The sequence below is a fragment of the Rhamphochromis longiceps genome, linkage group LG2, assembly GCF_057381845.1.
Source record: "Rhamphochromis longiceps isolate RC_006_pf linkage group LG2, R_longiceps_female_GT1.1, whole genome shotgun sequence".
NCBI lineage: Eukaryota > Metazoa > Chordata > Actinopteri > Cichliformes > Cichlidae > Rhamphochromis > Rhamphochromis longiceps.
This window is the reverse complement of record NC_140558.1, coordinates 34,116,717-34,140,980: the sequence shown is the minus strand read 5'-3', so window position 1 is coordinate 34,140,980 and position 24,264 is coordinate 34,116,717. Positions and strand designations below refer to the sequence as shown.

At 39.7% G+C, this 24,264-nt stretch overlaps 1 protein-coding gene and 2 pseudogenes across 5 annotated transcripts; all 3 read right to left on the bottom strand.

Annotated features, from left to right (window-relative positions):
- Nucleotides 1–42: 42 nt before the first annotated feature.
- LOC146677646 (protocadherin alpha-8 pseudogene) lies at nt 43–2,415 on the bottom strand (annotated as a pseudogene).
- Nucleotides 2,416–5,755: 3,340 nt separating this feature from the next.
- LOC146677644 (protocadherin alpha-C2-like) lies at nt 5,756–24,055 on the bottom strand. 5 transcript variants are annotated; one of them, XM_085424597.1, is made up of 3 exons: nt 21,628–24,055; nt 9,890–9,925; nt 5,756–7,902 (listed from the first exon to the last, which is right to left on the bottom strand). In XM_085424597.1, exons 1-2 carry the CDS (start codon nt 24,028–24,030, stop codon nt 9,914–9,916), a joined length of 2,415 nt encoding a protein of 804 aa, XP_085280723.1. In that variant the 5' UTR covers nt 24,031–24,055; the 3' UTR covers nt 5,756–7,902; nt 9,890–9,913. The 5 variants fall into 5 exon arrangements, with proteins under 5 accessions (XP_085280723.1, XP_085280716.1, XP_085280707.1 ...); XM_085424590.1 differs by lacking the exon at nt 21,628–24,055 and adding an exon at nt 15,234–17,820; XM_085424581.1 differs by lacking the exon at nt 21,628–24,055 and adding an exon at nt 10,880–15,227.
- LOC146677645 (protocadherin alpha-C2 pseudogene) lies at nt 18,001–21,604 on the bottom strand (annotated as a pseudogene).
- Nucleotides 24,056–24,264: the final 209 nt, after the last annotated feature.

Here is a 24,264-nt window from a genome sequence, read left to right as displayed (position 1 = left end):
AGATGAACACAAGGATAAACGTGGTTGTGCATAAGATTGGTATTAAGGTCTTACCTCTTTAGTAGCACCTCTTCTGTCGGGAAGCACAAGTGTATTTGCATGGCTTCCTGGTACTATAGTAGATCCTATACTCATTCTGGGTCCAACGAGCATGTACCGCTTCTCTCCTGATCTGTACTGGATGCTGTGACACAGTGTCCCATCATAATTAGTCTCTGGCAGATATTTGGAAGTATAGTCTGTGGATTTTGAGCACTGCATTGCAATCAGCACAATAATGCTGACGAGAAAAAGTACAGAAACTGCGCCCAAAGTTATCATGAGGTAAAATATGACATTACTGTCCTCATCATCTTTTGCTGTACTTTTAACATCAGAAGCTGCAAAAGCCTCTTTGGGCTCCACAAGTTTGACAATCACAGTAGCTGTTGCTGAGAGAGAAACGTTGCCGTTGTCTTTGACCAGTATTACCAGTTTATGCTCAGCCTCGTCTGTCTCTGTGAATGAGCGAAGTGTTCTGATCTGTCCCGTATAGCGGTCCAAAGCAAAGAGACTGTGGTCAGTCACTTCCTGCAGTGAAAAGAGCAACCAGCCGTTATATCCTATATCAGCGTCATAGGCTCTGACTTTAGTCACCAAGTGTCCTGCGTTGACGTTTCGGGGAATCTCCTCCACACCTTGAGCAGAACCGTTGGAGCTGAGTGGATACAGGATGACTGGAGCGTTGTCGTTCTGATCCAGGATGAAGACGTTGACTGTGACATTGTTGCTTAATGACGGAGTTCCAGAATCTGAGGCAACAACTTGGAACTGGAAAGTTTTCAGCGTTTCAAAGTCAAAACTTTTTAGTGCTGAAACCGTTCCGTTTGCTTCGTTTATATTTAAAAACGTGGTTATAGTGAGCCCCGGGCTCATACGGACAAGTGAATATGTCACTGCCGCGTTTTCACCTCCATCCGCGTCAGTAGCACTGACTGAGAAAATGGACATTCCTGCCTTGTTATTTTCAAGTACATAAAAGGTATACGGGCTTTCAGTGAAAAGAGGCCTGTTATCGTTAACATCTTGCACCTCTACCTGTATTACCTTCGTTGATGACAAAGTTGGGCTTCCTAAATCCTTAGCTGTTACTGTAATGGTATACATATGCGTTGTTTCCTTATCCAGGTAATCTTTGGTAACCAAAGAGTATGACTGACCGTCAGGGGAGGGCTTCAAATCAAAAGGTAAATGAAGGGGCACGCTGCAAACCACCTGTCCGTTCACACCTGAGTCAAGATCCGTCACACCCATTAATGCCACCACGGTTCCAGGGGGCGCATCTTCTGGAATGCGACTGGAAAAAGATGTGATTTCTATTTCTGGTGGGTTATCATTCACATCTTCCACTCTAATAATTACGCTGCAGAGTGTGGACAGAGCCACAACACCTTTGTCCGTAGCCAGTACTTTAATCTCGTAAACTTGGGTTTCCTCGTAGTCCAGGCGTCCTTTCACAACTAGTTTTCCAGTTTTACTATCCAAATCAAACGTATCGGACGAGAGTCCTCTAAGTTTACTCTTTAAAGAATATTCAATCTCACCGTTCAGCCCTTCGTCTGAGTCAGATGCATTTACCGTCAGCAGAAATGTTCCAGCCGGTGCGTTTTCCTTTATCGTTACTGTGTACTTTTGTTTTTCACAGACTGGTGGATTGTCATTTACATCTGATACAATTACCGTGACATTAATCGTTCCAGATTTTGATGGTTTTCCTCCATCTGTAGCTGTTAATAGTAACCAATGCTGAGCTGTATGTTCTCTATCCAAAGGTCTTTGTAATACTAGGAACGGAACTTTCCCGTCATCCCCAAATTCCTCTGTTTCCAAACGAAAATACTGGTACGGATTTAGCTTATATGAATGTAATGAATTCAAACCCACATCTAAATCGTGTGCTCCTTCCAGCTGAAATCGAGACCCCACTAAGGCAGACTCCAGCACCTCCAGTGTGTAATTTTCTTCAGGAAATTTCGGCGAATTGTCATTTACATCGAGGATTTCAACTACGACCTGGTGCATTTCGAGTGGATTTTCTACAACTGCTTTTAAATTCGTGACACATGGGGCAGTTTTTGCACACAGCTCCTCTCTGTCTAATCTCTGGTTCACTAACAAAACTCCATCCCTTGGATTTACCTCGAACAGATCTCGCTTTGTTCCTTGCACAACTCGAAGATTCCTATCAGCCAGTCTCCCAAGATCCAGTCCGAGGTCTTTGGCTACATTTCCAACCGCTGTCCCTGGTTTTAATTCTTCCTGAATGGAGTACCTTATTTGAGCAGAGATTCCTTCTAATTTGGTCAGAATCAGCAGCGCCAGACAAAAGGAAAACCACACATCCTTCCATCGTGCTTTCACGTCCGTGATCTCCATTGTTTGACAAAAGCTTTTTAATTGGCGGTGGAAAAAATCCTTAAACTAGCCTATTTAGGAACTTTTAATTCCCTCGAATGAAAAATAAAGTATAAATGTCTGCGAAAGCCATAATTTTAGCAGCAGGGCGTCTGTTAGGTCGTTCTGTCAAACCGTCTCTTTGGTTGTTACTGAGTATACATATAGAAGAAAAGATGGCCATTCATACGCCATCAGTGTGGTGATATGTAGTGTGATAGCACCACCCGCTGTCACTGTAACGATGCTGCACTGACTATATAACCTATCCCTTTCAATTTAGCCCGAATATTGTTGCTCAAACATTAGCCCACATCAGCATTTTACACAATACTAAATAGAAATTATGAGCTGACACTTTGAATATTTCCTTTTTATTTTTAAAGTGTACAAGCACATTCTGAAGTACAAACTCGAGAGAGTCGAGAGAGGAAGTCTCCCCGCCCCAGTTCTTAGGAGTTGAAAGTTTTACTCCCAGTAAGTCCTGAATATAGCCTTGACAGATTTCACCCTCTTGCGTTTCAGCTGACCATCATGGAATAACCAATATTTTCTTGTTATCCCTACATTTAACTGCTCTCAATAAATAGTAAGTTGAACTGAGCTTTTCTTTTTATTTTAGATTCTTCTTCCCTTCTAGATTTCTGGCAAACTAAATCTTTTTTGGGAGGAAATCTCCATGCAAACAATAGGAAAACATTCTACAAGGATTGATATGTAATACAAAGTTTTAACTACTTTAGTATGTTGATGTTAAACCTGAACACATTCTCTCTTCTTACACTGCATGCGGCCTTCCAGCACACACCCACAGTCTTTAGTCTATTTCAGATGTGAGCAGTGACATCGCATGGAATCAACCTGCAAGTACAGCTAGGAGTCCATTCACGTGGAACACATTGTTCTTATCTGAAAATAACAGCAGGCTTGCCTCTCTACCGCAGTGCATATAGAAATGCGTGGGGAATTGTAAGAGAAAGAAGAACACAACAATCCTCCTTGCAACAATTAGAAAAGCAAGTGACCATATAGCCTCAGATAGTCGCACCCCTCCCACTTGCTACCCACGTATTGGTTTTGGATTTACGCTAAATATATACGTGCGCGTGCACGAGTGTTGCAGCATTCTGCATCACTTCCTCCCTTTTCAACCTCGATCACCCTCTCTTTGCTGCAGCAGTGATGCAGAGTGTTACAAAGCACATATTTTCTCTCTTTTATTATAAACCCCTGCTAAACGAAGGTTGCAGTTATATTTTCACAGCCAAGCCTGGAAGCTGTGCATGCTTAAGTTGAGGGAGTGGTGCAGTCGTGCGGATATTACATTACAGGCACCTTCACAACTCCAGTGAGCAGAGCAGGTCGCCATGGCAACGCAGCTCTTTTAGGTGGGTCTCTGTCCGTGGTGCTGACAGCAAGCAGGCGCCCTCGCGAGAAGGAGAGGGGGAGGGGTGCGGAAGCTGTGAATTCTGCGGACAATATAAACTGCATCCATGTACTTAAAAAAAAAAAAAAAATATATATATATATATATATATATATATATATATATATATATATATATATATATATATATTTATATTTGAAGAGAGAGAGAGAGCAACTGAGATACCAGACATAAATAAAAAAAAACCCACTGATGTGTGGTGTGCATGTGTTAACCTACTAGTGCCAGCTGGTTGTCGTTCTAGCGCTTTTGTTACACACTGGTGCATTGCTGTGTCATGCATCACTGTGCTAGTCTGTTAGTAGAGCAGAGCAGCGGACAACAGAAACCATATTAATGAAGAAAGAGGCGGAGAAATGTTTCTTTTCTCATCCTGTTTCCTACTTCAATTGGCTCCAACACAGTTTAATCATAACTAGAGTCAATTTAGAAGCCTTTGTTCTTGTTTTGCATATATAGACGCAGACATATATGGAGGTTTTTCTTGGTTATGCTAGAATGTGATTCTGAAGTTAAAGTGTGAATAGAAGATGCTAAAATAACTAGTGCTGTTGGCCTGATTACTATTATTACCTCCTCATGACCTCATCTCTCAGGGGAGATGAGGTCATGTCTGCACACAAAGAGTCTCAAAGAGAGACAGCCTTATGCTTTCAGCCAGCCACTGAATAAAATACAAATACACTCATTATCTTTAAAGCAGTGTTCATGATAAACAAAACATTTTGCATTGTAACAAAATGTTTTATATGCCCTTAATTTATTACACAGCTCGTGGCATTTATCACGATTAATAAGGCTTTGTTTAAAGATTCATATACTGCAGACTCATGATGTGATTGCTCTTTTATTATGATTGTTTGTTTGGCAATATAATAACACATCGTGCATATATAGGGCTCATAGAAGGCAGCGCAGTACAGACACATAGCTGGAGCCATTCCCTTTGCCATCATGACAGAGGAACCCTCATAGATTTCCTGAAATACTTACCTGTCAAAATGTCCCTCTTGCTTTCACTTCATGTGATATATTCTTCAAATATCTAAAAAAAAAATTTTATTTTTTTTTTTAATATAGATTAAATCAAGAAAAGCTGGTTAGTTTAGTACAAAAAGCAAAAAGCAAAACAAAAAGCGGAAGCGGGTGGATGGATGTTTTAAATATATATGACAATATAATTTGATAATTTGAATTTTAATCCATACTTACATTCTAGTGGTGGAAACTTCAGATCTTGAAGGAGAGCAGCTCTAGAAGGGAGATTTTTGTGGAAATGTTTGTATATGGTTTACTTTAGGAGTTTTTTTTTTTTTTCAGTTTTTGTTTGTCTTGTTGGTACTCGTATTCATGATATTTTTCTTCACACCATCCATATTAGGGATAAGAAAAACAAACAAATAAAAAAAGTCTTAGCAGCCTACAGAAACAGGAACAGCACTGTGTGCAAACCTTACCATGCTTTTATAGTTTTTGTGGAAACTGAACTGCAAGAAAACGAGACAGTGAAAGAATGACTGCAAAACTTATCTGTAGAATATCCTCCCACATTGTCTTGTGAAAATATGGGTTTTTGTTTCTAAACCTGTCTTAATACGCCACAGATTTTTCTTTTTAAAGAAGTAAAAAAGCAACAAATATATAATGAATTTAATAGAATGGTAAAATAAAATGTGAAAGAGCAAATATCTTAATAAGGTAAATAAGTCTGAAATTAATACAGTCAATTCAATAAGTATTAATACATTAATACAAGCAGGTTCTACTGTAGAGAAACTTGACTGAGTTGGTTGACAAGTTTACAAAGATGGGACAGGAACTTGAACTTTGGCATTTTAATGCATTTTATTATAATAGACGAGTGTGTCTCTCTCACTCTCGATACTATCCATTTAGATGGTTAGACAAGTATTGCTTAAAATGTATTACATTTGAAACAATTATTAAATAATCCAGCTATCTAAAATGAGTACTAAATGCCTTTTAGTTTATTCTGTTTAGTATTTAATGAATCTTACAGACCAAACCACAGATCACACATTACACAAATTACCATATATTGCACCATAAAAGTACCACTGTACAAAGGCCCTTACTGCATATGTTTTTAAGATATTTGAGCTTCTTAAAAGTAATGCTTTATGAGCTGTGCTAAACATACTAGTTGGAGTCATAAATCTTATGGCACAGGAGTTCCACTTTTTTCACATTAAAAGTTGCAAAAGCACTGGTACTGAAAATGAAAGGCATATTCATAGATACATACAAATGAGATACTGTATATATGAATTATATCTGTATCCTAGATAAGGTGCTGCATATGCATATCCATATACATACAGTTAGTCAGTGATAAACATTAGAACAGCTTTCATTGAGTGAAATCAACCATAACAACATTGTTTCTGAAGTGTAAGGATTAAACGAACATGTTTGGTTCTTCGGTTTTAAACACTGCAGAAGACATCAAAATGAAGGAACAGCCAGAACTTGGATCTAGACATTGACAGGTGACTGTACATGTTCATGTTTGTGGTGCATATACCGTACAGAGTGCTAAAGGCTCACTGTATTCACTTGTGTTGCATTTAAAATCCAAGCCTCATTCTAGAGGAGCACATAAAATAAATAATAAGCGACATTGCACATTTTAATTTAGGCTTTGATTAAATCGTTTTCTGAGTCCAAAGCAATGTCATTGTGCTGTTTTATAGATTTTGTTTGACATCTTCTAAACCTCTCAGGACATCATGATTAAAAGGTGTTATACTGATTTACTGCCATTATTGTCCCATTAAAATCGCTCCATATTGTTCGGAAAAATCAAGTGAAACAGTGAGACTTAACTGCAAAAATGTTGCTTAATATAATAAAATAACAAAAGCTGTCAAAAGTACTTGAATTCTTCCATGCAAAAACAACTTAAAGGCATAATGGCTAAAGGCCTTGATCTTTTCTGTTCTGTACACTTATTGATCTTATCTCTCAGCACTCTAAGTCAGCAGTCCCCAACCCCCGGGCCTCGGACCGGTACCGGTCCGTGAGTCGTTTGGTACCAGGCCGCGAGAGTTGAGGCTCAGGTGTGAAATGTATAGTTTTCAGGGTTTTTATCGGTTTTCAGCGTTATTTTGTTATCGTTTTTATCGTTTACTCGGTTTTCCTTGGTCTTTTACGTGTGTTATGAATAAATTTTCTTTTTTTCGGTACCGGTACTAGTTTTATTTTGTTGTATTTATCCGCGACACCTTAAAGGCCGGTCCATGAAAATATTGTCGGGCATAAACCGGTCCGTGGCGCAAAAAAGGTTGGGGACCGCTGCTCTAAGTCATACAGTATCTTCAGGCCTAGTTCACATATAAAGCACAAAGTCAAGTACAAAACATAAAAGTACTCAAAGTTACCACATTTACAAAATACTGATTTTCTCTTATTTCATACATTAAAACTGTAGGTTGATGCTTTTCTGATGTTTAGTTAATTGTGCTATTTCACCTTAGTTACCCTATTTATCATACAACAAAGCTGTAGTAGACCAAGACAAAGCAGAGCAGTTAAAAATATGATATCTTATGTGTTTCATTTTTTTGAAGAGAGCGAGAGAGAGAGAGAGAGAGAGAGAGTGTGTGTATTTTCAAGGCATTTCAACATTTCAATGTCCACCTTTTTACTCTTTGATGTGGCTTCTTTTAATATCCACTGGCACAGTTTTTCAGATAGTCCATTTCATTGCATCTCCTCTTGAAATTTTCTTTTTAACATATGACAGTTGAAGTGTGGTTGAAACCATGCTGTCTTATCATGCATACTGAATGGACAGGGATGCATTGTTGACTGGCTTTTCATGGGTTCAAAGATAAAGCTCTGGGCCATGTTTTTACAGACTCAGCAGGACAGACCTGGAGGGGGGTGTATGGTTAGAGGTTTCTTCTTTCCTCTGTGAAGCCATTCTTGTCAGTGTTAATCCTGTACGCTGCAGGTGGATGGGGGTCTTATGTGGAACTGCTGCTGCTGGTTGTGGATGCCTGCCAACGAGATGAAAATTAGACAAATTTCAAAAAAAGAACAAGAGCACTTGGGACTGGGCAAACTGACACATCTCATGCAGCCGACGTCTGTCGCTTATACGGGGCTTCAAGCAGAGGACAGACTGGGTTGAGGGATTGGGCGGATCCTTGAACATGTAGTGGGGAGGAGGCAGATCTATGAATACCATGCTGCAAAATTATGTGAAGGAGAGTGGTTGCTAGGTAACTGGGTGACCGGTTTCTCTTTACGCGTCTCCTGCACAAAGATTTAGGTCACAATTCAGTCTACAACAGACATTGTGTCATTCATGTTCAAACGTGTCATTCTGTGAAGTCAGAAACATTTAGTAGAATCACCGGTTTAACAGCACAGCCCAATTTCACTTACAAACATTCAAAAACAGGAAATAGTCCTAATATATAAGTGATGGATCATTAGGGGATGAACAGACATGCACACACACACACCATTCTTTTTGAGAACATAGTGATTCAATTAAGGGCATTTTTTTCTTGGCATATATTTCAGTTTTTCTCAGTTGCTTAGGCTCAGTTCCTGAATTAGAGTTAATGCTGTCAAAACAATATACAGAATCATTCACAGCACTGTGTTGCTCATCCACAGCATAAGGAAAATTTTTCATTATTCTTTAAATTTGTAAATCTTTCAGCAGGTCTAGACAATTTGAATGCTCATGGGTTGTATTTGTCCTTGTCATCAATATAAATTATTCTTTTTCTCCATGGAATAGTTTTTAATCTTAAACTCTATTATAGTATATGTTACAAGTATGAAACCTTAAACTTAAAATTTAAAAAAAAAAAAAAAACGGAGCTGAGCTGTCAGAAAAATATGTGAAGTATGAAAACCTGGGGCCAGAGGTTTTTTTGGTTTTTTTCCCCCATTTAGTATAGTTTATATTGTGACAATTGCAGGAAAAAACATAGAGAAGCATAGGAAAAACCCTCACACTACATGGAAATGTAAGTGGTTCATTACAAACACAGAATTTTCACTTTGATACAAAGTGAAAAGAATTGGAGGAAAAGACTAGAAGTGAGGAAATTCGAAATAACAATCACTGTCTTCGGTCAAAATATCCCTGGTTCACACTTTTCATGTTGATATCAGAGGTATTTTTGCTAGCTCGTGAAGTTAATTTTCAGTTTTGAGTGAGTTACAGCCTCTTCACGGTAGGGTTTGTTTGTTTTTTGTTTGTTTGTTTGCTGCATGCATGTGCTGCTCTTGGTAATTAATCTTCAATGCAGAGAGTGTTGAAAATGTTTTGAGAAATCTACCAAAGCAACTGAGAAAACCTGTAACAGCAAAGGCCAGAACCTAAGCCAGCAAATGACAACAGTGTTGACTGAAGTGAAGGGTTTTTTTGTTTGTTTGTTTTGTTTTGCTTTGCTTCGGTTTCTTTTGTTTTGTTTAGTTTCTCAACATGATTGTCACTTTGTTCACCAAAAGCAATGACTATGACAGGAATACTAATTTAATACTACTTAATTTGGATGACTGTATTCGCTGAAATGTAAGCAAGACTGTAAGCCATTACGATTATTTTTGTTTAATCTTTTTTATTGTCTGAGGTCAATAAAGGTCATGATAGTAATGTTTTATGCACCAAAATAATATAAAAGTATTAAGGGAGAAAACATAGTACTCAAATATATTAGCATGCTGTTAATCACTGTGCTGGTTAGACTGTATAAGAAGCTTTCATTAGGCCTAATGGATGAGACCGTAAGCATTAAAGCTGACACAAAAGTGGCAAAATGCATGTAATGTTAAGTAAGTCAAGTGATCTAAAAAAAAACAAAAAAAAAAAACCATCTCCTCCTCAAAGAAAATGAAATACAAGACACTGAATAATACTAACATCCACCGAGAACAAAACAAACAGAAAAACAATTGAAACAATAGTTCTGTAATAATTAATAGAAAAGTTATCCAGGGTGGGGGAGTGAGACTTCTGCATACCTCCAACTGCAGAGCGGACTTCCTTCATTTAGGGTACTTTAGAGTGGGGAGAAAAAAAAAGCAATTCAGTGGTCAGGTCAATACAAGCACAGAAGGATTCTTTGTGTATGTGTGTATGAATCCAGTGATCACAGAGTTGGCACTATAAACTGAATGTTATGACTTATAAATAGCACAGAATAAGCGTGGTTAGTGTGAACCTTAGAAGGGAATACTGTTACAATGTGTGCTACAGAAGTAGGTCACAACACAGTTTTACATTTAGAGTACCATACTTACCAAGAAAGAAAGACAGACAGATATGACATAGAATAATGGCAAAATTGTATCATATTTAAGTTGTTTATTCTAACCAATAAATTAAGAGATTTCTGTTTCTTCTCTCAAAACCTGTTCATCTCAACTACTGGAGATGAACTGCCTACCCTAATGTCATAGTTTCCTGCAAACATAGTGCAGACTTAAGTTTGAAGTTGTTCTGATGACCAGCAATCTCATATTCTGTATCTTCTTCATGTTGAAAGGTCATGTCATCAACAGCAAAAAACAAACAAACAAAACAAAATAGTAAGGACGATATAACTCTTTGAAAACCTGCAAAGAAAGTCACACTCCTGTCTGATCTCAAAATGCATTTCTCCTGTTTGTTTTAAAATAAATCTTATTTGACTTGTGTACCTTTGCTCATGTGCCAGTTAACATAAAACTAAACACATTGACACCAGAGCAAAAACATATTTGGGTTTCACACATGTGAAACATTATTGTTGGCATTTTTTAATCTGTACTCATTTTCTAAAGGTTGTAATGTCTCTCATGCAAAGAGAAAAACATTTCCATTGCAGATATTGCAAGTGTGTACCAGCGATTAAAGGTTTACTTTTTTTTTTTCACTTTGGAGTTTGTTAAACAAGAAATTGTAATAAGTAGTAGGTATCCTTTTTTAAAAAGAGTTTTTTAAAAAATGCAAAAAACATTGAGGACCTATACCTGCAGAGTAGAAGCTGCTGAGTCACTAGTGTCTGTCAGTCCTGTCCCTCTCGGTATGCTGGACACAATGTACCTGGAGCCCTTTGGCAGAGGCTGTCTAACCACCAGCTTTCCTTTCCTGGTCTCTGCTAGAAACAGACTGTACCAGTAGGCATCATTGGAGACCAGAGTGGAGTCTGCGATGGTGGAGTTCCTCTCACTGATCACACTGTTCCTGGAGGGAGGAGCTGCTTTGCTGGGCTTGGGTTTCTGACACTTGATCACGATGGTGACCAATATGGTGATGAGCAGCAGAAATGACACCAAGCCCAGACCGATGACTAAATACAGGTTGATGTCTGAGAAGATGTCATATTCCAGAGGCTCCTCAGTCATGTCAGAGTAGGCTTTAACAGCAGTCTCCATTGTGGTCAGCTTGATGGTGACTGTAGCAGAGAGAGCAGGCTCTCCATTGTCCTTGGCAACAACAACAAGTCTCTGGTGGCGTGGATCTCTGTAACTGAACATCCTCATAGTCCGGATCTCTCCATTGTATTGGTCCAGACTAAACAAGGTGGCGTCAGTCACCTGTAGAAACTGGTAGGTGATCCGAGAGTTGTGCACAGAGTCTGTATCTAAGGCTATCACCTTTGCAATCAGGGATCCTTTATCAGTGGATCTGGGGATCTTTTCCTCCACCACAGAGCCGTGTGCACGCCACGGAGACACAATAACTGGAGCATTGTCGTTCTGGTCCACAATAATGATGTGTACTGTCACGTTACTGCTGAGAGGAGGAGAGCCAGAGTCTCTGGCCTCGATGTGGAACAGAAACTCCTTCTCAATCTCATAATCAAAGGTTTTGAGTGCGTAAAGATTACCGTTCTCTGGATTGATGGAGAACAGCATGGACATGGAGGTGTTAGCTATCTCCTTCTCTATTATGAAATAAACTAGATACTGGTTTTCATGGAGGTCGGGGTCAAAGGCAGTGAGTGAGCTGAGCAAGGCCCCAGGTGCGTTATTCTCCATGACACGTATAGTATAAAATGACTGGGGGAACTGTGGGACATTGTCATTAACATCCAGCAGCTCTAAAGTCATAGTTTCATTGTCAGATAAAGGAGGAGAGCCTCTGTCTGTCACCGTGAAAGTGATGTCATATTCTGGCACCTTCTCACGGTCTAAAGGCTCCGACACTACTAATTCATAATAGTTATCAGAGGACTCCCTCAGTTTGAAAGGCATATTATCTGGAATACGTAGATCAACTATTCCATTATCACCTGAATCTTTATCACTGACACTAACTACAGCTATCACTGTGTCTGTGGGTGTGTCTTCTTTTATTGGGCTTTGAAATGATTTAATTGATATTTCTGGGTGATTATCATTCATATCTGTCACCTGTATTGTAAGTTTACACTGTCCAGATACTGAGTTAGGGCCCTTATCACTGGCTATAATTTCCATTTCATACAGTTTTAAATCTTCATAATTTATCATCTCTTTGACTCTGATCTCACCATTTTCTGGATTGAGGTTAAACATCTTTTGGGTCCTTTCTGATGTATACAAACTGTATGAATAAACAATCTCAGAATTGGATCCTTCATCTAAATCAGTGGCATTCAGTTTAATTACTAGACTGCCAATTGGAGAGTTTTCCATCACATCTACGACATATTTTGCTTTTTCAAAAGAAGGGGCGTTGTCGTTGACATCAAGCACGCGAACAATGATGCTGGCTGTACCTGTGCGGGTGGGGACTCCACCGTCCACAGCAGTAAGTATTAGATTATGAACAGCCTGCTTCTCCCTGTCTAAAGGTTTTTTTAAAATCAAGTCTGCAAACTTTGTCCCGTCTCTCCCGGTCTGAATTTCAACTGAGAAATGTTCACTTGAGCTCAGATGGTAATTTTTCACAGAATTTGTTCCAACATCTGGGTCTGCAGCATTGTTCAGTGAGAATCTCTCCCCCACTGGACTTGATTCAGAAATGTCCAAATGCATCGTCCCCCTCCGAAAATGTGGAGCGTTGTCATTAATGTCCGTTATTTCCACCTCAATATTAAACATCCGCACAGGATTCTCGATAGTAGCGTCTAATTTAAGAACGCAGTATGATGTTGTCTTCGATGGACAGAAAAACTCACGGTCAATCCTTTCTAAAATGTACAGCTCCCCCGTTACCTTGTTAATGTCGAGGTATTTTTTGTTAGCTACTACATCCACGCGCATTTTTCTTTCATTCAGCGTCTTCACATCTAACCTCAGGTCGGTTGCTAGATTTGCAACAACAGAACCTTCCTCCATTTCTTCAGGAATAGAATAATGGGTGATTGAAGACGCAGTATTCACGATAGCAGAAAGAAAGAAAATCAGGGAAACGTACCCTGTCCCGCATGACTGTTTGAGATGGTGCATCATCGTGAAGCTTCCGTAACTCTGAAACACCTTGAAATGTGCGGAAACGCAGGTAAATCGTCCTCTTGTTGACTAAACACACGAAACGGACAACATCAGAGAAAATGTTTCTTCCTCACGAATGACGTACATTTTAAATGGGACCACCTATTCTCCTTCCTCCAATAAATTTACGTGAAATCGATGACCTCACTAATGGGTGTGTTTTTCTGCAAAACAGCGACGGAAACAATTGCGCAACTTTTTCAATAAAAAAAAAACATAAAAATAAAATAGTTGTTTTTATTAAATAACAACAGAATCAGGGCGTCTCAATTCCCGTTTAAGAAGTTGCTGATGCGAACTGGGACGTGAATTAGTGAATGCACACGAAGTACTTCCCAGTTTTCGGCATCTTTTCATTTCTTCATGCACTTTTTTCTTTATTACGCAATTATCATGAGGAAAACAGCGAGTTTGTAACACAGTATCCCGTTTGTCTGGCGGAGTGCGAGGTTTCCTGTGCTGATGCATGAAACAGTACTGGACAAGTAATGACATCAAATGTATCACTGCGCATTGCGAATGGCAGTTACTCTGTTATGATGTGCTACCGATTTTCCCGTCTTTTCTGTCTGTTTTCAATGCCTAAGGAATGATATAAAGGCCGGTTTAATTGCAAGACACATCTATTTTTGAAACGGCGCTAAAATTATATTACATGTTTTGTGCCATAAAACTTTATTGCGATTTAATAAACTGTATGCATCACCCGGGTCTTTGTCACACTCACCTAAAGACTGTTTGCTCTCGCTATTGGCAAGGTACACAATGCCTGCCTGCTACTTTACACATAAAATTTAGGCAAGCTACTCGATATAGTGTGCACTCAAAGAGACAATGGAAAGAGTTAAGATATTAATAATAATAATAATAATAATAATAATAATAATAATAATAATAATAATAATAATAATAATAATAATAACAACAATAACAATAAGAATAATTTCAGCCAAGTACAGAAAAGTAAGTGCCAGTTAGTGATCAGACCAGTCAACAAAACTAAACAAACACACCAAGCATGTCTGTATTTTTGTAGTTTATGTACAGTTTCAGTGCGTGTATATATGAAGGCTTTCGTTCTTAAATGTTTGTGCATGCTCGATTATTAACATATTTATTTGAACGCTTGAACTGACTATGTAATATTTTCTTATCTTTTCTTTTTTTTTTGGGGGGGGGGGGGGGGGGGGCATGTTACTGTCTGTGGTTTTATGCACTCTATTTGCAGTGTTTCTACTGAGTTTTGGACCTTGCCTCTATTGGCACAGCCTACTTAAAAACTCAGTTCTCACATAGGCTCATTTGTAAGTCTCTGTGGTTCTGCATTTATACTGTGTAGAAGTTTCCTCCCAAAAATCATAGTGGAAAGGTTTCACCATTAGGTGTGTTGCTATATGGTCAGAATATTTCAAGTATTTAAACAAAATGTAAATATCATATTTATGACACATTTAATTTCCTCAAAACATGTCTAATTTTTCTTTTTAGGCAACCTTTGTATACTGTTAATCTCTCATCTTCCTTTGTTACATGTTTTGGGTGTAATTCTTTAAAAAAAAAACTGTACACACAAAATGTACAGTTGAACAATATTTTTCTTTCTTCCCAATAAATATTCCTTTAGTAGATATCTAGTCAGATTAACAAAGTTATTCCTTTGACCACACTAATGATGATGGAGAGAAACTCTGATTTGCTTATTGACCCAAATACCAAATATAGATATTTAAAAAAAAAAAAATAGAGGTCGGTAGATTTAAGTAAACTGACTGGACTGGGATGGATTCAAATTCCAAAGCTGAATTAATGATTCAGTCCAACACTGATCACTTGTAAGCGGAGGGGTGGACATTGACAAAGTACATCAGTATAAATAAATGCTGAATGTAAACGTTTCCCATACCTGCAGAGTAGAAGCTGCTGAGTCACTAGTGTCTGTCAGCCCTGTCCCTCTCGGTATGCTGGACACAATGTACCTGGAGCCCTTTGGCAGAGGCTGTCTAACCACCAGCTTTCCTTTCCTGGTCTCTGCTAGAAACAGACTGTACCAGTAGGCATCGTTGGAGACCAGAGTGGAGTCTGCGATGGTGGAGTTCCTCTCACTGATCACACTGTTCCTGGAGGGAGGAGCTGCTTTGCTGGGCTTGGGTTTCTGACACTTGATCACGATGGTGACCAATATGGTGATGAGCAGCAGAAATGACACCGAGCCCAGACCGATGACCAAATACAGGTTGATGTCTGAGAAGATGTCATATTCCAGAGGCTCCTCAGTCATGTCAGAGTAGGCTTTAACAGCAGTCTCCATTGTGGTCAGCTTGATGGTGACTGTAGCAGAGAGAGCAGGCTCTCCATTGTCCTTGGCAACAACAACAAGTCTCTGGTGGCGTGGATCTCTGTAACTGAACATCCTCATAGTCCGGATCTCTCCATTGTATTGGTCCAGACTGAACAAGGTGGCGTCAGTCACCTGTAGAAACTGGTAGGTGATCCGAGAGTTGTGCACAGAGTCTGTGTCTAACGCTATCACCTTGGCAATCAGGGATCCTTTATCAGTGGATCTGGGGATCTTTTCCTCCACCACAGAGCCGTGTGCACGCCAAGGAGACACAATAACCGGAGCATTGTCGTTCTGGTCCACAATAATGATGTGGACGGTCACGTTACTGCTGAGAGGAGGAGAGCCAGAGTCTCTGGCCTCGATGTGGAACAGAAACTCCTTCTCAATCTCATAATCAAAGGTTTTGAGTGCGTAAAGATTACCGTTCTCTGGATTGATGGAGAACAGCATGGACATGGAGGTGTTAGCTATCTCCTTCTCTATTATGAAATAAACTAGATACTGGTTTTCATGGAGGTCGGGGTCAAAGGCAGTGAGTGAGCTGAGCAAGGCCCCAGGTGCGTTATTCTCCATGACACGTATAGTATAAAATGACTGGGGGAACTGTGGGACATTGTCATTAACATCCAGCAACTCTAAAGTCATAGTTTCATTGTCAGATAAAGGAGGAGAGCCTCTGTCTGTCACAGTGAAAGTGATGTCATATTCTGGCACCTTCTCACGGTCTAATGGCTCCGACACTACTAATTCATAATAGTTATCAGAGGACTCCCTCAGTTTGAAAGGCATATTATCTGGAATATGAAGATCAACTATTCCATTATCACCTGAATCTTTATCACTGACACTAACTACAGCTATCACTGTGTCTGTGGGTGTGTCTTCTTTTATTGGGCTTTGAAATGATTTAATTGATATTTCTGGGTGATTATCATTCATATCTGTCACCTGTATTGTAAGTTTACACTGTCCAGATACTGAGTTAGGGCCCTTATCACTGGCTATAATTTCCATTTCATAAAGTTTTAAATCTTCATAATTTATCATCTCTTTGACTCTGATCTCACCATTTTCTGGATTGAGGTTAAACATCTTTTGGGTCCTTTCTGATGTATACAAACTGTATGAATAAACAATCTCAGAATTGGATCCTTCATCTAAATCAGTGGCATTCAGTTTAATTACTAGACTGCCAATTGGAGAGTTTTCCATCACATCTACGACATATTTTGCTTTTTCAAAAGAAGGGGCGTTGTCGTTGACATCAAGCACGCGAACAATGATGCTGGCTGTACCTGTGCGGGTGGGGACTCCACCGTCCACAGCAGTAAGAATTAGATTATGAACAGCCTGCTTCTCCCTGTCTAAAGGTTTTTTTAAAATCAAGTCTGCAAACTTTGTCCCGTCTCTCCCGGTCTGAATTTCAACTGAGAAATGTTCACTTGAGCTCAGATGGTAATTTTTCACAGAATTTGTTCCAACATCTGGGTCTGCAGCATTGTTCAGTGAGAATCTCTCCCCCACTGGACTTGATTCAGAAATGTCCAAATGCATCGTCCCCCTCCGAAAATGTGGAGCGTTGTCATTAATGTCCACGATTTCCACTTCAATGTTAAACATTCGCACTGGGTTCTCAACGGAAGCGTCTAATTTAAGAAAGCAAGACGTGGTGGTCTTTAGAGGACATAAAAACTCTCTGTCTATCCTTTCCAGAATAAAGAGCTCTCCTGTGTCTTTTTTGATGTCAAGATATTTTTTATTGCCTACAACGTCAACGCGGATTTTTCTATTACTCAGACTTCTTGTATCTAATCCCAAATCTGTTGCTAAATTCGCAACAAGAGAACCTTCGTCCATTTCTTCGGGAACCGAATAATGGGTGACTGTCGATACCGGATTCATGATGGGAAAAAGAAAAAGAAATACTGAGACATACCATCTTCGGGAACACTTGAGATTACGGTGAGCCATTGAGGAAAAGAATGCGTATTTAAAATCTTTTAATTTCTTCTATGTTCAGACAAGGTGAAGCAATCCTCAAATCTCTGACGAAAGGCAATACGGTAATTTCTGGAGAAAATATCTTTATGCCGCTGTCTTCCGAGCCTGGTGTAAATATGCCATATACAACGCCTACAATGAAGTATCGTGAGAATTATGACGTCACATGAGATTAGGTTTTACTGAAGAGCAGCGCCATCAACAGTATTTAGAGAATTTTTCCGAGTCGTAACAAACTAGAACTTTATTTTTTATTAAAAACAAAAAACAATAATGTTATGAAATACTTCAATTATATTTTTGCCTGCTTTAAGATTTGAATTTCATACTCCAAATATACTTCCTGTTTATTCTGTTTTCTCATTGTAGTTTTTATTCTTCGTGTTTCTTATAATGATATATAATTTTATTTAAACATAGGCTAAATTGCATCATGTAAAACATAAAGACACAACAAATGACTCTGCATTAGGCTTTCAATCAGCGACTTCTGAAAAATGCAATCCAAACAATTTAATATGACTTTCTGGTGTAAGTGATGGGCCTCTGGAATTCATTTAGTTAAATTTCGAGAAATTATTATTATCCATCCATATTTAAGTATTATCCAAAAAATGTGAAGGTTATAAATATCAACTCTTAATAAAAATAAATTTGATAATGCTCAACGTATATCTAAATGACAGCTTTGACCAGAATCAGAATGAAGACAGTATGTCTCAGTGCAAATTTCTAAAATTTGAAGCTGGAAGTTTTGGAAGTTTTTCTATACACAATAGATGCACCTTTGGGTGCTAAAAGGGAGACATAACTGGGGTTTTAACATTTCAAAGTTTTAGAAAAAGAAAAAAAATTCTGAAATTTTCTGTTCAACATGTTCCTTTATGCCTATATTTCATAAAAGTGCAACAAAAGATTTATATATATATGTGCTGAAGGTGTCTTTAAGTGACTTTTTTTTATCATACCTGCAGAGTAGAAGCTGCTGAGTCACTAGTGTCTGTCAGTCCTGTCCCTCTCGGTATGCTGGACACAATGTACCTGGAGCCCTTTGGCAGAGGTTGTCTAACCACCAGCTTTCCTTTCCTGGTCTCTGCTAGAAACAGACTGTACCAGTAGGCATCGTTGGAGACCAGAGTGGAGTCTGCGATGGTGGAGTTCCTCTCACTGATCACACTGTTCCTGGAGGGAGGAGCTGCTTTGCTGGGCTTGGGTTTCTGACACTTGATCACGATGGTGACCAATATGGTGATGAGCAGCAGAAATGACACCGAGCCCAGACCGATGACCAAATACAGGTTGATGTCTGAGAAGATGTCATATTCCAGAGGCTCCTCAGTCATGTCAGAGTAGGCTTTAACAGCAGTCTCCATTGTGGTCAGGCTGATGGTGACTGTAGCAGAGAGAGCAGGCTCTCCATTGTCCTTGGCAACAACAACAAGTCTCTGGTGGCGTGGATCTCTGTAACTGAACATCCTCATAGTCCGGATCTCTCCATTGTATTGGTCCAGACTGAACAAGGTGGCGTCAGTCACCTGTAGAAACTGGTAGGTGATCCGAGAGTTGTGCACAGAGTCTGTATCTAAGGCTATCACCTTGGCAATCAGGGATCCTTTATCAGTGGATCTGGGGATCTTTTCCTCCACCACAGAGCCGTGTGCACGCCACGGTGACACAATAACAGGAGCATTGTCGTTCTGGTCCACAATAATGATGTGGACGGTCACGTTACTGCTGAGAGGAGGAGATCCAGAGTCTCTGGCCTCGATGTGGAACAGAAACTCCTTCTCAATCTCATAATCAAAGGTTTTGAGTGCGTAAAGATTACCGTTCTCTGGATTGATGGAGAACAGCATGGACATGGAAGTGTTGGATATCTCCTTCTCTATTATGAAATAAACTAGATACTGGTTTTCATGGAGGTCGGGGTCAAAGGCAGTGAGTGAGCTGAGCAAGGCCCCAGGTGCGTTATTCTCCATGACACGTATAGTATAAAATGACTGGGGGAACTGTGGAACATTGTCATTAACATCCAGCAGCTCTAAAGTCATAGTTTCATTGTCAGATAAAGGAGGAGAGCCTCTGTCTGTCACAGTGAAAGTGATGTCATATTCCGGCACCTTCTCACGGTCTAATGGCTCCGACACTACTAATTCAAAATAGTTATCAGAGGACTCCCTCAGTTTGAAAGGCATATTATCTGGAATATGAAGATCAACTATTCCATTATCACCTGAATCTTTATCACTGACACTAACTACAGCTATCACTGTGTCTGTGGGTGTGTCTTCTTTTATTGGACTCTGAAATGATTTAATTGATATTTCTGGGTGATTATCATTCATATCTGTCACCTGTATTGTAAGTTTACACTGTCCAGATACTGAGTTAGGTCCCTTATCACTGGCTATAATTTCCATTTCATAAAGTTTTAAATCTTCATAATTTATCATCTCTTTGACTCTGATCTCACCATTTTCTGGATTGAGGTTAAACATATTTTGGGTCCTTTCTGATGTATACAAACTGTATGAATAAACAATCTCAGAATTGGATCCTTCATCTAAATCAGTGGCATTAAGTTTAATTACTAGACTGCCAACTGGAGAGTTTTCCATCACATCTACGACATATTTTTCTTTTTCAAAAGAAGGGGCGTTGTCGTTGACATCAAGCACTCGAACAATGATGCTGGCTGTACCTGTGCGGGTGGGGACTCCACCGTCCACAGCAGTGAGTATTAGATTATGAACAGCCTGCTTCTCCCTGTCTAAAGATGTTTTCATAATCAGGTCTGCAAACTTTGAACCATCTCTCCCGGTCTGAATTTCAAGCGCAAAGTGTTGATTTTTACTAAGATGGTAATTTTTTACTGAATTTGAACCAAAATCGGGATCCACAGCATTAGGTAGGGAAAAGCGCTCCCCTGGCGAGGTCGATTCGGATATATCTAAATGCATCGTGTCTCTACGAAAAAAAGGCGCATTGTCATTGATGTCCATTATTTCAACCTCAATGTTGAACAGACGAATTGGATTTTCGATCGTCACATCCATTTTAAGAAAACACGATGGATTCTTGCTGTTACATATGTATTCGCGGTCAATCTTTTCAGAAACAAATAACTCTCCTGTGTCTTTATTGATTTCAAGATATCGCTTATTGGCGATGACATCCAGTCTCATGTTGCGTCTACCCAGTGATTTTGCGTCCAGACCCAAATCCAATGCTAGATTAGCGACCACGGAACCTTGTTCCATCTCTTCGGGGATTGAGTAGTGTGTAACAGCAGATATAACGGAGACGGCCACACAGAAAAAAATGAGCATCGACACGTACCTCACCCCAGAGCGATGACATAATTTAAAATCCATGATTATTAGTTCGTCTCGTTCACAAATAAAACGCCTCTGGATTGGCAAAATCGATGTCTCGGTTCCAAGAAAGCACACCTCTATGAATATCAACAAAGAGGTTATATACTATGACCTCGGGCTGCTAGAAGAAAGAACCATGTAAAAATGGAGGTTCTGTTACTTTCCTCAGTTATCTGGATGGTGACGTCACGTGGACCTGATTTTTTTTTTGTGGTAAAGAGCGACGCGTTGTGTTATCTCTCACTTGAATTAACCGACTTCGAAAGTATAACGCTGATATGCTTTACAAATGTAGTTGTTATAGTTATTAGTGTCGTTGCTCCTACAGCTGTCCTCCTAATTTACCTAAAATATAGATCGTTTGTAGCATTCAACTGCAGTTACTAGATGCCAACAAAAGCACAGCAAGATAATTAATTTGATTAATAAACACATAATTTGTTTTCTTATTGGTATTTGGTTGAGTGGTTTTAAAAAATAATGGATACACTGTGTTAACGGTGTTGATTAAGCAGAGAAACAGCAGTAAAACCACAGAACTGGTAAGTGTAAAAATTTCACTCGTTGCTTCTCCATACCTGTAGAGTAGAAGCTGCTGAGTCACTAGTGTCTGTCAGTCCTGTCCCTCTCGGTATGCTGGACACAATGTACCTGGAGCCCTTTGGCAGAGGTTGTCTAACCACCAGCTTTCCTTTCCTGGTCTCTGCTAGAAACAGACTGTACCAGTAGGCATCGTTGGAGACCAGAGTGGAGTCTGCGATGGTGGAGTTCCTCTCACTGATCACACTGTTCCTGGAGGGAGGAGCTGCTTTGCTGGGCTTGGGTTTCTGACACTTGATCACGATGGTGACCAATATAGTGATGAGCAGCAGAAATGACACCGAGCCCAGACCGATGACCAAATACAGGTTGATGTCTGAGAAGATGTCATATTCCAGAGGCTCCTCAGTCATGTCAGAGTAGGCTTTAACAGCAGTCTCCATTGTGGTCAGCTTGATGGTGACTGTAGCAGAGAGAGCAGGCTCTCCGTTGTCCTTGGCTACAACAACAAGTCTCTGGTGGCGTGGATCTCTGTAACTGAACATCCTCATAGTCCGGATCTCTCCATTGTATTGGTCCAGACTAAACAAGGTGGCGTCAGTCACCTGTAGAAACTGGTAGGTGATCCGAGAGTTGTGCACAGAGTCTGTATCTAACGCTATCACCTTGGCAATCAGGGATCCTTTATCAGTGGATCTGGGGATCTTTTCCTCTACCACAGAGCCGTGTGCACGCCACGGTGACACAATAACAGGAGCATTGTCATTCTGGTCCACGATAATGATGTGGACGGTCACGTTACTGCTGAGAGGAGGAGATCCAGAGTCTCTGGCCTCGATGTGGAACAGAAACTCCTTCTCAATCTCATAATCAAAGGTTTTGAGTGCATAAAGATTACCGTTCTCTGGATTGATGGAGAACAGCATAGACATGGATGTGTTGGCTATCTCCTTCTCTATTATGAAATAAACTAGATACTGGTTTTCATGGAGGTCGGGGTCAAAGGCAGTGAGTGAGCTGAGCAAGGCCCCAGGTGCGTTATTCTCCATGACACGTATAGTATAAAACGACTGCGGGAACTGTGGGACATTATCATTAACATCCAGCAGCTCTAAAGTCATAGTTTCATTGTCAGATAAAGCAGGAGAGCCTCTGTCTGTCACAGTGAAAGTGATGTCATATTCTGGCACCTTCTCACGGTCTAAAGGCTCCGACACTAGTAATTCAAAATAGTTATCAGAGGACTCCCTTAGTTTGAATGGCATATTATCTGGAATATGAAGATCAACTATTCCATTATCACCTGAATCTTTATCACTGACACTAACTACAGCTATCACTGTGTCCAATTCAATGTTTTCAGTGACTGGAGTTTGAAAAGACTTGATAGAAATTTGTGGATGATTATCATTCATGTCTTCTACAATAATCTTAATTTTACATTGGCCTGATAATGCACCAACCCCTTTATCGGTTGCTATAACTTCCATATCATAAATCCTGAAATCTTCATAATTTAACACCCCCTTTACAGTGATCTCACCTGTCGTAGGGTTTAGATTAAAGGTTTCCTGTGTTTTTTCCGATGTATACAGACTATATGAATATACTATTTCTGAATTTAAGCCTTCATCTAAATCTGTCGCATTAAGATGAATAACAATACTTCCAACTGGAGAATTCTCCAGTACACTAACCTGATAACTGTCTTCTTCAAATTTAGGGGCGTTGTCATTTGTATCTAAAACGTGAACAAAAACAGTAGCAGTTCCTGAACTAGGCGGTATACCGCCATCTACGGCCGTAAGAATTAAATTATGAGCAGCGCGTTCTTCTCGATTTAGTTTTTTTGTAAGGATCAAATCAGCAAATTTTGATCCATCTCTTCCTGTTTGAATTTCGATAGTGAAATAATCACTCTCACTCAAGTGGTAGGCTTTTACGGAGTTCGATCCAACATCTGGATCAACTGCGTTGCTCACTGAAAAACGCTCTCCAGCCTCTGTCCCTTCTGAAATGTCTAAATCTATGGTGTCTCTTCTGAAGTGGGGCGCGTTATCGTTTATGTCCATTATCTCCAATTCTATGTAAAAAATTCTTTTGGGATTTTCGATTATTGCCTCCATTTTCAGATAACATGACGTCTTAGCGGGACAGAGAGATTCTCTGTCAATTCGTTCAACAATGTACAGCTCCCCTGTTTCTTTGTTCACGTCCAGATATTTTCTATTTGCAATGATCTCTAGACGCATTTTCCGTTCGACCAGTGTCTTCACATCTATTCCCAAATCCCCGGCTAGATTTGCTACAACAGAGCCTTCTTCCAGTTCCTCGGGAACAGAGTAGTGTGTCACAGCTGCAGTGCACTTTATATTGGAAGCGAGGAGAATGAATATCAGCACATACCTTCTCCAGTGTCCAAAGCAGACAAATCCCTTCATTCTTACTACGACCTTTCTTTTCTTAAGAAATTTAAAACAAGTGGGCTTTAAAGAAGAGGTAGGCGTCAGTTAAATCTCCCCCGAAAATGCAAGTACAGTGTCTGGAAATCCTTGAAATCCAAATTCACCAGGAGCTGCTCGTTTTCCGTTCTCTTCCTCTTATTTAAAATTTTACTGGGGTGGCGATCGAGATGTCACTATTGTCCCGTAAGTTAGATTGGGAAACAGCGCCTC